General features: G+C 38.1%; 2 protein-coding genes across 3 annotated transcripts in view; both read left to right on the top strand.

The window, feature by feature from the left end:
* The window catches only part of LOC137972001 (rho guanine nucleotide exchange factor 39-like), a 10,778-nt gene extending 10,019 nt beyond the window's left edge, over positions 1 to 759 (top strand). The window contains exon 14 of the mRNA XM_068818791.1: positions 1 to 759. This exon is cut by the window's left edge and continues 90 nt beyond it. Within this exon, the coding sequence (XP_068674892.1) occupies positions 1 to 13 (13 nt within the window). The 3' untranslated portion in view covers positions 14 to 759.
* A 4,677-nt stretch (positions 760 to 5,436) lies between these two features.
* LOC137972004 (tumor protein p53-inducible protein 11-like) overlaps positions 5,437 to 12,500 on the top strand; it is a 25,975-nt gene continuing 18,911 nt past the window's right edge. Inside the window, exons 1-2 of one of the 2 annotated variants that reach the window (XM_068818796.1) lie at positions 5,437 to 5,499; positions 6,108 to 6,222. In XM_068818796.1, coding sequence (XP_068674897.1) covers positions 6,220 to 6,222 — 3 coding nt within the window. In that variant the 5' untranslated portion in view covers positions 5,437 to 5,499; positions 6,108 to 6,219. Of the gene's footprint in view, positions 5,500 to 6,107; positions 6,223 to 9,370; positions 9,527 to 12,500 lie in introns of those variants that run through there. The other variant, XM_068818797.1, reaches the window with a different exon arrangement.

Here is a 12,500-nt window from a genome sequence, read left to right as displayed (position 1 = left end):
TGCGGTCATGTGAAAGAAGCATGCGCAAAGCAGTAAATATGAAAACTGGACCACAATGCACTAAAAAAAACAGTGCTTGCTTTTCTCAAAAGGGTTGGCCGGGGTAGGAGAAAAGGAGGAAAGGGGAAGTAGTGAAATGGGGAAATCATCAGAAGACATTCTCATTTGACTGATCACTCGTTGACCAGTTTGAAAGGCTAATTTTGTCAGGAAAAATGTAGCTTGAGAGTTACTTTTAGTTGTTAGCCGAGCGATGGCAGAAAAAAACAAAAGCCAGTCTTTTATCACTAAAGGTCTTAAGAGACTTGTTACAGGCTTGTGCGCAGTATCGAAAGCGCAAGAGAAAAGCAAAGGCCACAAAGTGCATGAAGAGCTTTCAGAAATCAAAGAGACGGGACAGGACGGGACGGGACGGGACAGGACGGGAATTGCGGCAACAAACTGCCGCAACACATTTTGTTCTTCGTTTTCACTGAAATCCGTATTAGCACATTTCCAGACTCAGTTGTACGATTAATGTGACTTATAACTCTTGTTTCAATTGATCGTTCCCTCAGTCATTGTGTGAGTAGCAAGTTAGTAATCAAATTTCACCAATCTCCATAGATAATTGGAAAATGTGTACAGAATCTTAACAACACAGTGATAATTATGTTCTCGAAAAATAACTGCATGTTAGGAAATCGATTTATGAAACGTCGTTGTATTTTTGTATAAATTATTGCACTCTTTTAGACTAGCAAATAAAATCAAAGGATTTTTTTTATTGTTTGGTCTTTAATTATGTCTTGTCAATCATTTGGCGTTGTCATTTGATTAAACATGTGGCGTACTTCGCAGTAAAACTCCTTTATCCCTTTGGATTCCGCTAAAGCAACAGTTTTTCTTATTCCGGTTCTGATGCCGATCTTTCATGAAAAGCTTGCCTGCGAACGCACACATATTTCTGGGAGTCGTTTCTCTCCTCCGAAAAGTAACCCGAATGTCACACCGCTGATCGAGGGGAGTGTTATCAGCGGAAGCAAGACTCCTTCGTAAAAGTCGCAGCACATTCACAAGATCCTGGCCTCTTAGCTCCAGACCAATTGCTATATAGAATCTCAGTCAAACTTCGACTTCAGGTGAGTCTCGTTTAACTATATATTTATTTTCTTGATATCAGGGTAAACACTATTATTGCTCAGCTTCAAATTTTCGCGAGACCGGTTTATTTAATTTGCCTTATTTGCGGAAAAATGCTTGTGACTCTAGTACTTTACCCGGGGTATCCCCAATTAAATTTTCAGTAATCGAACGATTTTTGTTCGATTACCGAAGGTTCGATTGGATACTCTTCCAGGGTTATTACGATGATTTCGCTCTGAAGGAAAAAAATAGTTTTACTTGATCGCTTGTTACTTTTATCATCTCTATTGATTGCAAGCTCTTGCTCTTATGTGGTTACCCTGAAAATTACTCTTCTCAGACGCCTTAGTACCCTGGGTACCAGAGGATTTTTTTTCTCCAAGGTCCGAAACAACACTACGCGAAAAGAAGGCAAAGACCGAACGTACGAACACCAATCGTTCCATTTTCGTTCGATTGGATACCCCGCTCCTTTAGTATAAATATTATGCAATTATCAGCTTGATTCTGAGAGATACAAGTTAAAAATATAACTAGTAACACCTTGCTTTGTCGAAGAACGAGAAGCCCCATTTTGCTTGGGTCTTGAAATTTTTAAAAGAACTGTGACGACAGGCGATGCGAGGTAAGAAAAGCATACTTTATAGTGTTGTACAAATGAGCACTTGACGAAAAATAATGTTGCTGGTTCAGACACGTCTGGGAAATACCCGAGCTGTTATCGGTCATCGGTTTTTGTCTTGCTTTTAAAGAGATTAAGTGTTTTAATTTGTATTCGCCATATGGCATGAAAAGGTGAAAATGAGATGGAAAAAAAGGAATATAATATTTTTTTCTTATCACCGCCTTAAAGGACGGTTTTTAGGAAGATGTTTCGTTTTCTAAAAGAGGTGAATTTTTTATGCCAATTTACTCGCCCACCTCAGTAAATATTCACGCATAACAGTTTATTGTCGTTGGACAGAAAAGCATCGGAAACGTCTTTAGCGCTTTCCATTTGAGAGGTAATACCGGTGAGAATTTCCGCCGAATTGAACAGTAGAAATTTTCCACAATTAAAAGGTAACATACCATTGGTCAGAAAAATTGGTAAAAGTTTTCGCTTAATGGAAGTACTGCATTCCATAAACGGAGCGCCGGGTCTTCCATCGTGAAGCAAATGGTTCAGCGATAAACCGGTCATTTCGGTGAAAACGAGAAAAGAGGAGCACGTGTGAAGTTATTCCTTTTGCGAAAAAAATTCCAGTGGGAAGGACTGTTCCATATATGTTGTCCCATCGGAACGAATGGTTTTTCCATTCAAAAGGAAAGTGCTCCTTGTTTCATGGAATTAAAGCTCTTAGTATTTCTCCTTTTTTTGAGGAGCGGTTTGATTAATGCAATTAAGGTGTTTGTGATGCGGCTGCAATTCAAAAACGAGTTGACTGTGCGCAGCTGCCGATCGGTAATAGAGGAAGACGTGTCTACTGAAAACAGATTAATATTGCGAATTGACGCTCGTTCAACTGAAAGATAAAGGCGACCTAATCCTTAGCGAAACATCAACTTGATATTTATTGATCTTCCCTTTTCATCGCGGATTGGACCAATCAGGTTTTCGGAGTTGTCTGACCAAAAGATGACACGCTGATAATATGGCAAAGACAGAAAAGATATGAGGTGCGAATGACGAGAGTGAACATTCGACCAAAACCAAGTAATGATAAGACTTGTTCATAATTTTGCGAAGACGAAATCATTGAAGAAGGGATGGCATCTTTTATCATCTTGACATTGGTTGGCAAATATGACGTTAGTCATTTGTGGTACAGATCTGGGAATACCAGCACAAATTTACATTATCTGATGCCTGTGTTCAGCTGAAAGTTATTGTTATCGCTAAACTGACAACTCCTGCCTGAAAGAGCGATAAGAAGCCACTTTCTTCTTTCAGATAATTTCCTTGGGATATAATTTGCTTGATTTGTGACTTAATGAAAGTCTCTCTGTCGCCTGGCGCCTAAAAAGAAGTGGGAGAAATCTTCACATATGAGGTTGAACATTTCCAAGTACAAAAAATTGGTTAGCATTGTTAGCCGGAAGATCGCAAATGTGACATATAATGAGGGATTTTGAATTTTAGCCATAAGCCACTTACTCTAAATCGGTTTAATTTTAAGGCTCCATTTCCCAGTTCTAAGAAATTTTATCTGGTTATTCAATATTACCATTTATAACTAAAAACGAACACGGCTGTGACATCATACGAATTTTGATTGGTTGTGTGTTGTCAGACGCGCTTTTTGATTGGCTGGTAGGAAATGTGAGCGCGTATCAAGAAAATCTGTTTCAATCAAAAAGTAAAAAAACCAGCATTTTCCTTCATATGTCGAATTGTCTTTGAGAAATAATTTATAAAAGCAATAGAAGACTTTTTTCCTTGTTTACATAGCCTCATCTAAACACTCGGGGGAGTTGGGAGAATTCTCGACAATTATGCAAACCCTTGACGCACTCGAGGGTTTGCTTAACTGTCTCGAATTCTCCCAACTCCCCCTCGTCTTTAGATGAGGCTATGTAAACACGGAAAAAGTCCTCTATTGCTTAAAACTTGAAAGTTGCGTTATTTAAAGGGGCCCTTCAGATTTGAAACCTTATTTACACTGTCGGAGGGTGCAGTAACGGCATACGTAAGAAATGATTGCGCTTACAACTATTTAGGTGTTTTGTAGGGGCGCTGTGAAGTACATTTCACAGCGCTCCTCCTCATTCTCCGCGCGGCTTATTCCTCACGCGCCAACAATGCCCCCAGCAACGCAGGCTAAGAAAGACTGAGTTGATTAGAGAAGGAAAGCACATACGCGGTAGTCTTAACTTCATGACGTCACTTCAGGTAGTGTCGTTTTTGCGCGATCTCAGTCCGCGAAACGGTGCTTTAATGGGACCGTGTCAAGCTATTTTTAGTGACACCTCAACATCCAAAGGACGCTGCTCGGTTAGTACAAGTCGCAAAATAATGATAAAATGGATTTATTTAAACAACTTCTTTAATGCACAAGCTATTTATACCTATTTTGGGCGACGGAGGGCCAAGAAAGAGTTCATGCGAACTTAAAAACGTCGGGTGAACGTTTTACGGTACTGTGAACTGGCATAAATTCGATAAAGCATACAGTGTATCTTGGCCAACCGTTTTTTTTTTGCCATAGATTGACTTGAAATCGCGTAAGAAATGTAGAAATGATTTTAATGCGATCAAGCCATTAAAAGGTAATTTATTTTTAAATTTTTGATAAAAATCGTTGCACTGTACCTTTTCAGGTTCACATTCATAACTTAAATTGAAGTGGATTTCAATATCTAGATTTCTTGTGATTGTGTGTTTTGTGTTTTAAGGTGAAGTGTTAAATTTTGAGATTCGAAGCCCTGTCGCATTATGTCTGTTTCAAAATAAGAAAAGAAAACCCGAAATAATCGTTTCATCAGCAAATCTTTTGTGGTGGTCTTTGTATGAATTATCCAGCGTAAAATTTAAGACTCAAAACTATTCATGATTGCAAGTTCTAATGTTACTCCTGTTTTGAATTTTTGTCAGCGACATCAAAGCATTTATTGTATACAGACTTTAGTTTCCGGCGTATAATTTATGTTGAATTAGCGAATATAAAAAAATCTTATCTTATTAAAAGAGATTTGGTAGAGGGGAATCAGTGGCATGGGAAATTCCCACTTTCACTCTTTGCTCTGGTTAACCATGTATTGAAAGAAACTTGAATATTGAAAGATTTCATCTCGGCGCTTATCAATCTCAGATCGACAGAAAAAAAGACTGGTGAGTATTGAATTTATTCGTATTCCGAAAATTCAATTTTAACTACTGCAAGCTTAAATCTGGATTAAGCATAAAAGGTGTTTTGTTTTGAGGTAGTTTTAACATATTTATGAAAATAGTAGATATTTTGTTCGCATGCAATGATTGAAGCAATAAAAGGTATTCGTTTTTCCCCATGAGACAAAGATATTAATTGATGTGAAAGCGTATACGAGATTTTCTTTCCTTCACTGAGAAATGTGCCCTGCTAAATCCTGTGAATCTAGTCAAGTTTCTGTTGTCCTCTATGACCCTTTCTACTTGGAATTTAAGTTCATAAATTCACAGAATTTTCCCTTTGGTGTGGCGCGATTCGTGCGTGTCATTTAAGTAAAAATGTTGCCAGAATGAATGGGTGGCCATTTTACACACAACATACGGCGGGCGGCCAGAATGAAAAGTACTTATTATTTATTTGCGTCTTGTAAGGGGATATAAAAAGTATTTTCTTCACTTTTAAGGTTTAATATTTCGTGAGGTGAAGAGGCCGATTGAAACATCTGACGCGAAAGTCGACACACAAGGTACATTGTCTTTTTTGAAGATGAAATTGTGTCAAGGAACTTGTCAGCAAGGTGACCAGTGCAATTGCTGGGTTTGTTTGCGTCTGTTTTTAGATGCATTTATTATGATTTGAATCGTGCTGCGTGGGATTAGCATATGTGTCTTTTCCAAGGAAGCAGTAGCCAACTGAGTAACTTAAGGCAAAATTTCAGGAGGCTTTTACAAAGAATTTCATGTAGAGTATATAGAATTCTCAGCTTGTAAAAGTTTGTCATTTCCTTTTGATACTATTATAAATTATTACATGGAAGTCTAAACGTACAGCAGCTTGTACTTCAAGTTTTTGTCATTAAAGGCATCTACCACTCATTATCGCGAGATTCGTACGGGGATACAGAGAAGGCGTCAACGTGTGTCCAACTTCGTCTGATCCTGCGCAGGTTGCGGAAGTATCCGGTTTCGCCGCCAAACAACTGCGGGAAAGATTACCACCCTCGAATTTTTTTTCTTTTCAAATCCAAAAGCCTCGTCCTCCTGTCTGGTTCTTTTCCTTGCCAGCCTTTTTCTGGGTCAGGGTTCATCTCATTGACTGTTTTGGCAAAATTTTACAATTTTTAAATCTTTTTAGTTTAGGATACGTGGAATATGGCCGGCCTTTGAGGGACTGTAGACAGCTGTTTTGGTGACTGGATACTTGAATCAGCCAGCTGCTTAAAAATTGGAATACCGGGACCTAAGCGATGGTAGGTACACTCGGTTTTTAATAGACCTTATTCATAAATGGCGGTCAATTTATAATTCTTTTGTCCGAGTGCAAATTAGCCTACCAAGCCTCGGTACCATACAGTGAATTGAAAAAATTTCAGTCTTGCTCTAAAATGAGGCTTGGTAGGCTAATTTGCACTTGGACAAAAGAATTATAAATGTGACCGCCATTTATGAATAAGGTCTATACACTAGCTTAATCAAGGCTCGAAATTAACTTTTTTGCGCAGGTGCCTGCTGGCGACTAAGAGGAAAAATCTGGTCGCCAGATATTAAATTTTGGTCGCCAACGTATTTAATATATGACGTACGTAAGAACGGTGCCTACTATTGTTATTGCGCATACGTTCTGCGCATCTCGAGATACTTGGATTTCCTATGGGTAGTGCTTATTAACACAGGCAAGAGCACTTGCTAAGTTCTACTGTTTCCGCATATTCAGTGAACCGCGCAAAAATACCTTTGAATTAGTAGGCATCGTCCGTAAGTCCGTTTTTCCTTAGCAAGGCAAACATGGGTCCTTTATCCTTGCTTTTCACCACTTCAAACCGTAGCTCTTTATTCTCCTACAGCTTGCGTGGCAAGCAACTTACCTTCATCGCGAGTAAACGCAATACTCATGCAGTACTACAATTGCTTGGGCTAGGCCCCCACACAACCGCAATGCTCCTACCAGTCTCCGACCGGGATAAGCGGCTCGTACGGTTTCAGTAGCCTTTAAAATCAGAGGAACTTGGTTTCTTAAAGTACTTTTCTGCCGATATTTTTCTCCATTTATTAATCACCTTGTGTAGTCAATTTTGCAGGTGTCCGCTTTCTAACAGAGGTGACAAGTCCTCCAACCTACTTTACGTTAAGGAAACCTGTTCCTTTTTGAAGGTTCCATACAAATTTCAAACTCATTATGCGTTTCCAGGTTCCTTATAAATTTATTATCAATATCAAGGTAGCTCCGAGGAGGTCCTTCGGTGAGTCGTGTTCTAGCTACCAGTTCCGAATGATTTCATCATGTAAAGATTGAAATACAAAAGTTGTTTACCTTTTATCCTAGGTTATCATACAAAACGTGATTCGCCAGCTGGCGACCACTTCTGAAAATCTAGTCGCCAGCACTCAATTTGTGGTAGCATTGGCGACCAGTGAGTCGCAATTTAGAGCCCTGTTAATAATTAAACCATTAGTTATTATTTGTGAATTGTTCGTGGCTAGTCTGACGCGGCGTTTCGTCTCGGCCAAGAGACTCTTCAGAGACCTTTAGAATTCAAAGGCAAACTCGTTGAGCATCTCAGAAAAGTCTTTTGGCCGAGGCGAAACGCCGCGTCAGACTAGCCACGAACATTTCACAAGTATTTGACAATAGTTTTGCTTTTGTATAGAGTTTTTATTACTTGAGAAAATGTCGACGGGACGCAAAGCGTCATATTTAACTATTTTACCAACGGAAAATGAAAACGAGTAAATTTGTTTTATACCTTCGATTTCCGATACCGTAAAACCCCGCGAGAAAGAACCTTCCATTATAAACTTTAGCCTATAAAACAGGTTCTTACATAGATGGTAAAAATAGACCTTTCTCCAAAATGGCGGCCGAGAATTCAAATAAGTTAAAATTAAAAACTGATACCAGAAATAGAAAGAGCACCTTTACATTAGTAACCCTGCAAAATTTCAGCATATCAGATAATATATCAGCTGAGAAAGTGTAAGTTGAACCATGAAAAATTTACAGACGTTTGTATAATTGAGGGTATGACGTATACCCCCAGTAATACAAACGTCTTTAAATTTGTCAAATTTCAACTTACATTTCCTCAGTTGATATAACAAGTAATACGCTGAAACTTTGCAAGGTTGCTTTACAGTAAAGGTGCTTGTTCTGTTTCTGGTATCAGTTTTTCATTCAGTTTAATTTTAACTCATTCAATTTTGGAGAAAGGTCTATTGACAGAAATTTAGGCTATCCAGGTTCTTAAATTGGTTCTTATTTCTGATGAAAAAAAAATCACTTGTAGATAGCAGAATTTAGTGGTATCCGGCCGTCGTACCCTATGCAGCAGCCAGTTTTCCTATCCCTTATATTAAATTTGAATAAAATTTAAATACAGAATTAAAAAGTTCACATAAATGACTACAATAAGTCAAATTGAAAGATCACATGAATCTTCAGAGATTTCAAGAGATCTCAAGACTTATTATTATTATGCACTATTTCAGAAAATAAATAATGGACATAACATTTAAAAGAAAGAAGGAAACAGACTAATTATACTTGAGTGAGAAAAAGTGGAAAAGTGCGCCATAGTAGCAAATGCTTTCAAGATGGCCACTACCACAGGAATTAAATGAAAGGAAAACAAAAATATATACATATATGTATAGAAGTGAACTGGCAAAATAGATGGTGCAGGTAAAAATTAAATTAATAGTAATAAATTAATAAATTGACAAGTTTACATAAATATACAATATTATTTACATCAATGAGTTGCATCTAAGGAGTCTTACATTAAGTTCAAACAAAAAAAAAAAATAATGATAATAATAATCAATTGATCTTATTTGTCAAAGTGCACATATTTTTAGATTTTAGAAAATAAGAACCACTTTCAAACATAGGTTCTTGTTTAGAGGGGGTCTAACTGACAAATTTTAGGCTAACAGGTTCTTAGATTTTACTGTATTTGATTTTAAGGTCTTACAAGAGAAATTGTTCTTGGGTTTTATGCATGCTATGTGCAGACATTCGTCTTTACGAAACTCGCGGTATATTTAGCGTTTTCTGAGTAGCTGCTTGATATAGAAGCCAATCAGAATTCAGGATTTTTTATAGTAAACTGACAGGGTGATTTCTTCTTTAGCTTTCACCAAAGTTCCCATTTCCACGGTTAAAGTGGTCCACATATCTTGTAAACATCGTATGTATAGTCTTAAAAAAAGGAGCGAAGGAAAAATCACAGACACAAAAAGTAAGCAGTTGTTTTTCACTGAAAGCAACCTAATCTTTGCAGCTCCCCAAAAAGTCGACTCAGCTCTCCATAGTTTCTCTGCCTTTTCCGAGAATTTACCGACATTCTCCTAGCGACAACCGACAGTAGTCGAAGTGTCGATGGACTCTCATGTTGCGTGATCTCTTGAGCACTTATGCGTGGAATGGCATTCAAATATAACTTACTGGATTTAATTTGATGGACACTCAGACGTGCCTTTAATAAAGCTAATTCCACAAGGATAATATTCATTTACCTTCAAATTCCCTGCGCAAAGCGAGAAGCGGGTTGAAAGGTAAGTTTTCTCGGAGTTCTCTGTAATGTGACATCGCGAAGTGGTTCAGGCTCTGTAAAATATTATTTTCGTTTTGTCTTCGTTCAATATGTGTTCAATATTCTCATTCACGTTTGAAACTAAAGCAATCCACTTGGAAATCCATAATCTCGGCTGCTAGTTATCGCACGCAAGGTAAACAGCCAGAAATTAGAATAATTTTCGAACAAAAACTGACTTCAGATTTCGGTAACCGAGTTTCTACAGAGTTTATCTAGAGACAGTGAGACAATATTTCGCGGATTTAATCTCAGTGACAGCGTATTGTGAATTTTGCTACGATTTTAGTTGTAGGAACAACATCATTGTAAGGAGTACAGTTTCATTTAGAAAGCAACCAAGTTTACTTTGCCATGAAAGGAATGTGACCTTTGATGACAAACATTTAACTTAAATGCGATCAGAGACTCGGTGGTCATTAGGGACGATAACTAAGAATTTTTATTTGTTATTTTTTCAGACAATATACCATTTGAAATTAAACTTCGGTAAAATCGGGAATGTGTTAAATTGAAACTTTGTCTTTTTTTGAGTGATTCTTGGTTATTTTTTTTGGGACATTGTTAGAAAAATTTAAATGTTAGGCACAATTGACCTAATATTTGCGATTGTGGTTTCTATTTACGACTTCAATATAGCGCCACATTAGCTGATCGTCTTATCCGTAGGAGTTGTTCTTGAATGTTATTAACATTGAACTTGATTGTCAATCGCATTGGTGACTGACAAACAACTTAAGCTTGTTATGGAAATACCGAGAGGGGCGCGGCTGCCTTTTCACAGCGTTTAAAATCGAGCTGCAACGCCGAGTGAAAGACCAGTGAAAATGGAAAGCGCTGGAGGCGGCTGAGCTGGGGTCCCCTTTATTGATTTTACTGGTTTACTTCTTAAGCAGAATTTACGCTATACAAGGAGCCATCATCTACAGTATTTCAAACTTAGTATAAGCAATAGTTGGAAATGACACTGATTTCAGTCAGTTGTCCAAACTTGAGGATATCACCCAGACTGAAAAGATACTTCACATAAATTTCCATATTTAACAGCACCTCAGGAAGCACTGCTCAGTATCTTTTCAATTGTGCACCGGCCGGATAAAGAGAGAATTAAGATTATTGTTTATTTCGCGGTTTTCTCCCATGGACCTTCGTTTCATAACCCGTATTCATAAATGGCGGCCAAGATATCATTCTTTTATTCTTTTTTCTTTGTGCTGACCATCCTCACTGGCCTCACTTTGGAGCAAAAGTTCTTTTGAATTTTGCCCGCGCTAACGAGGCCAGTGAGGATGATTAACATAAAGACAAAAGAATAATTACTTAGCCGCCATTTATGAATACAGTCTATGGTCGACGGCAAAAGAAGAGCGTAACTGCTCTGCATTTAACTTAGCAAATATCCCACGTCTCTCGACAGATCTTCCTTGATGTACTGAAGGGGATGTTACATGTTAACCTCGGTGAATGAAATGAAGAGATTTCTTTTACCGGTCGTGCTCTTAACGAACGAGCTTCGAATTACTAGTTCGGATCCCGAGGGGGGGGGGGGGGACTCTCATATAAAAAGGGGAGGGGTGCTCGTCGTCTCGCTTAGGGGTGTAAATTTCGGATTTTGGTTTTACTTAGGGTATTTTGGGCAAAATGCAATATGTAGCCGTGAAGGTCTCCTTTAGGGTTGCGCACGAAGAAATATAAAAGTTTGCACTTTTATATTTCTTCGGCCGAGGTGAAAGTATTAGACGATAATGTCTTTGCCCTCATTAAAAGTCGCTGTAATTTTTATTTATCTGTTTTATAACATGGTCTCTTTTAAGGGTCAAAAAAAGCCTGTGCCACGCCAGATTGGTCTCCTTTATGGGTTTAACGTAAAATTTCAGACGAGCATCCCTCCCCTTTTTATATGGGACTTTCCCCCTAACGAGGGGGGGGGGGGGGTTCGGATGGTCTTCCTCTGTGATATGGGAAACTCGTGGGAGCCAAGGAATTATTAACCCTTTGAGTCTCAGGAGTTATCAGTACGTAAATCCTCCACACAATTTCAATGAAATGTCAGGTACTGAGAATGAAGATTATTATCAGCTTAAGAGGTGTGATCTTGACATAACACCAAATTCTCATGACTACCCAACAAAGAAATCCATAGTATCAGTTAGAATCTGCTGCAAAGAGCACGCGGATTTAAATTTTCGAGTATGCCCATGTCACCATCGAAAAAATATATCTCTTGTGACATTTGAGTGAACAGCAACCGGCCTTTTTCAGCACTCAAATTGCGCAAAACGGGGCAAAACGTCTTCGTCTTCTTTGTCTTTATTGAATATACAAGTAAAGATACATAACTATATTTACGTGTTGTTACTTAAAAATAAAAGTATATTTAAAATACAGTCTATTAAAAAAACTAGTGCAGCACCAGAAAGTCGGCCTGCTCTATGTTAACAATAGGACTAGGATTTGCTTGTCCTTTCTTTTTCAAAACTAATTCTTTACACTTGGATAGATTGCAAGGCATATAGTTTGTACTTGGCCAACTAAGGTATTGCGAAATTACATCACTAGCACAATCAGTACTGGCCTTATTTACAATAACTTGCATCGTAGTGTCATCAGCATATTTATTTAAGAGAAGCACCAGGACAGCTTACAAGATCGAGATCATTAATAAAAATATTAAACAAGTGCCTTTGTTTACATTAGACCAGCAATAGCTGCTACCCCTGAACACTAACCGTTGTTTACGATTTCGTAAAAAACTAAGATACCAGTTGGTAATATACGGATTTAAGTTAAGAGCCTTCAATTTATCAGTAAGTATACTGTCAAACTTCAATTTTGATATTCAGGCACTTTCTGATTTCCTCCTGTACAGACCGGATGAAAAGCCATTAATATTGCGCAAACTTTAGTCACGCAACCACCCTCTCTCGGCCGAGTTC

This window comes from Montipora foliosa, chromosome 9, assembly GCF_036669935.1.
Source record: "Montipora foliosa isolate CH-2021 chromosome 9, ASM3666993v2, whole genome shotgun sequence".
NCBI classification, from domain to species: Eukaryota; Metazoa; Cnidaria; class Anthozoa; order Scleractinia; family Acroporidae; genus Montipora; species Montipora foliosa.
Note: the sequence above shows the minus strand (reverse complement) of the source record. Positions and strands in the feature narration are given on the sequence as shown.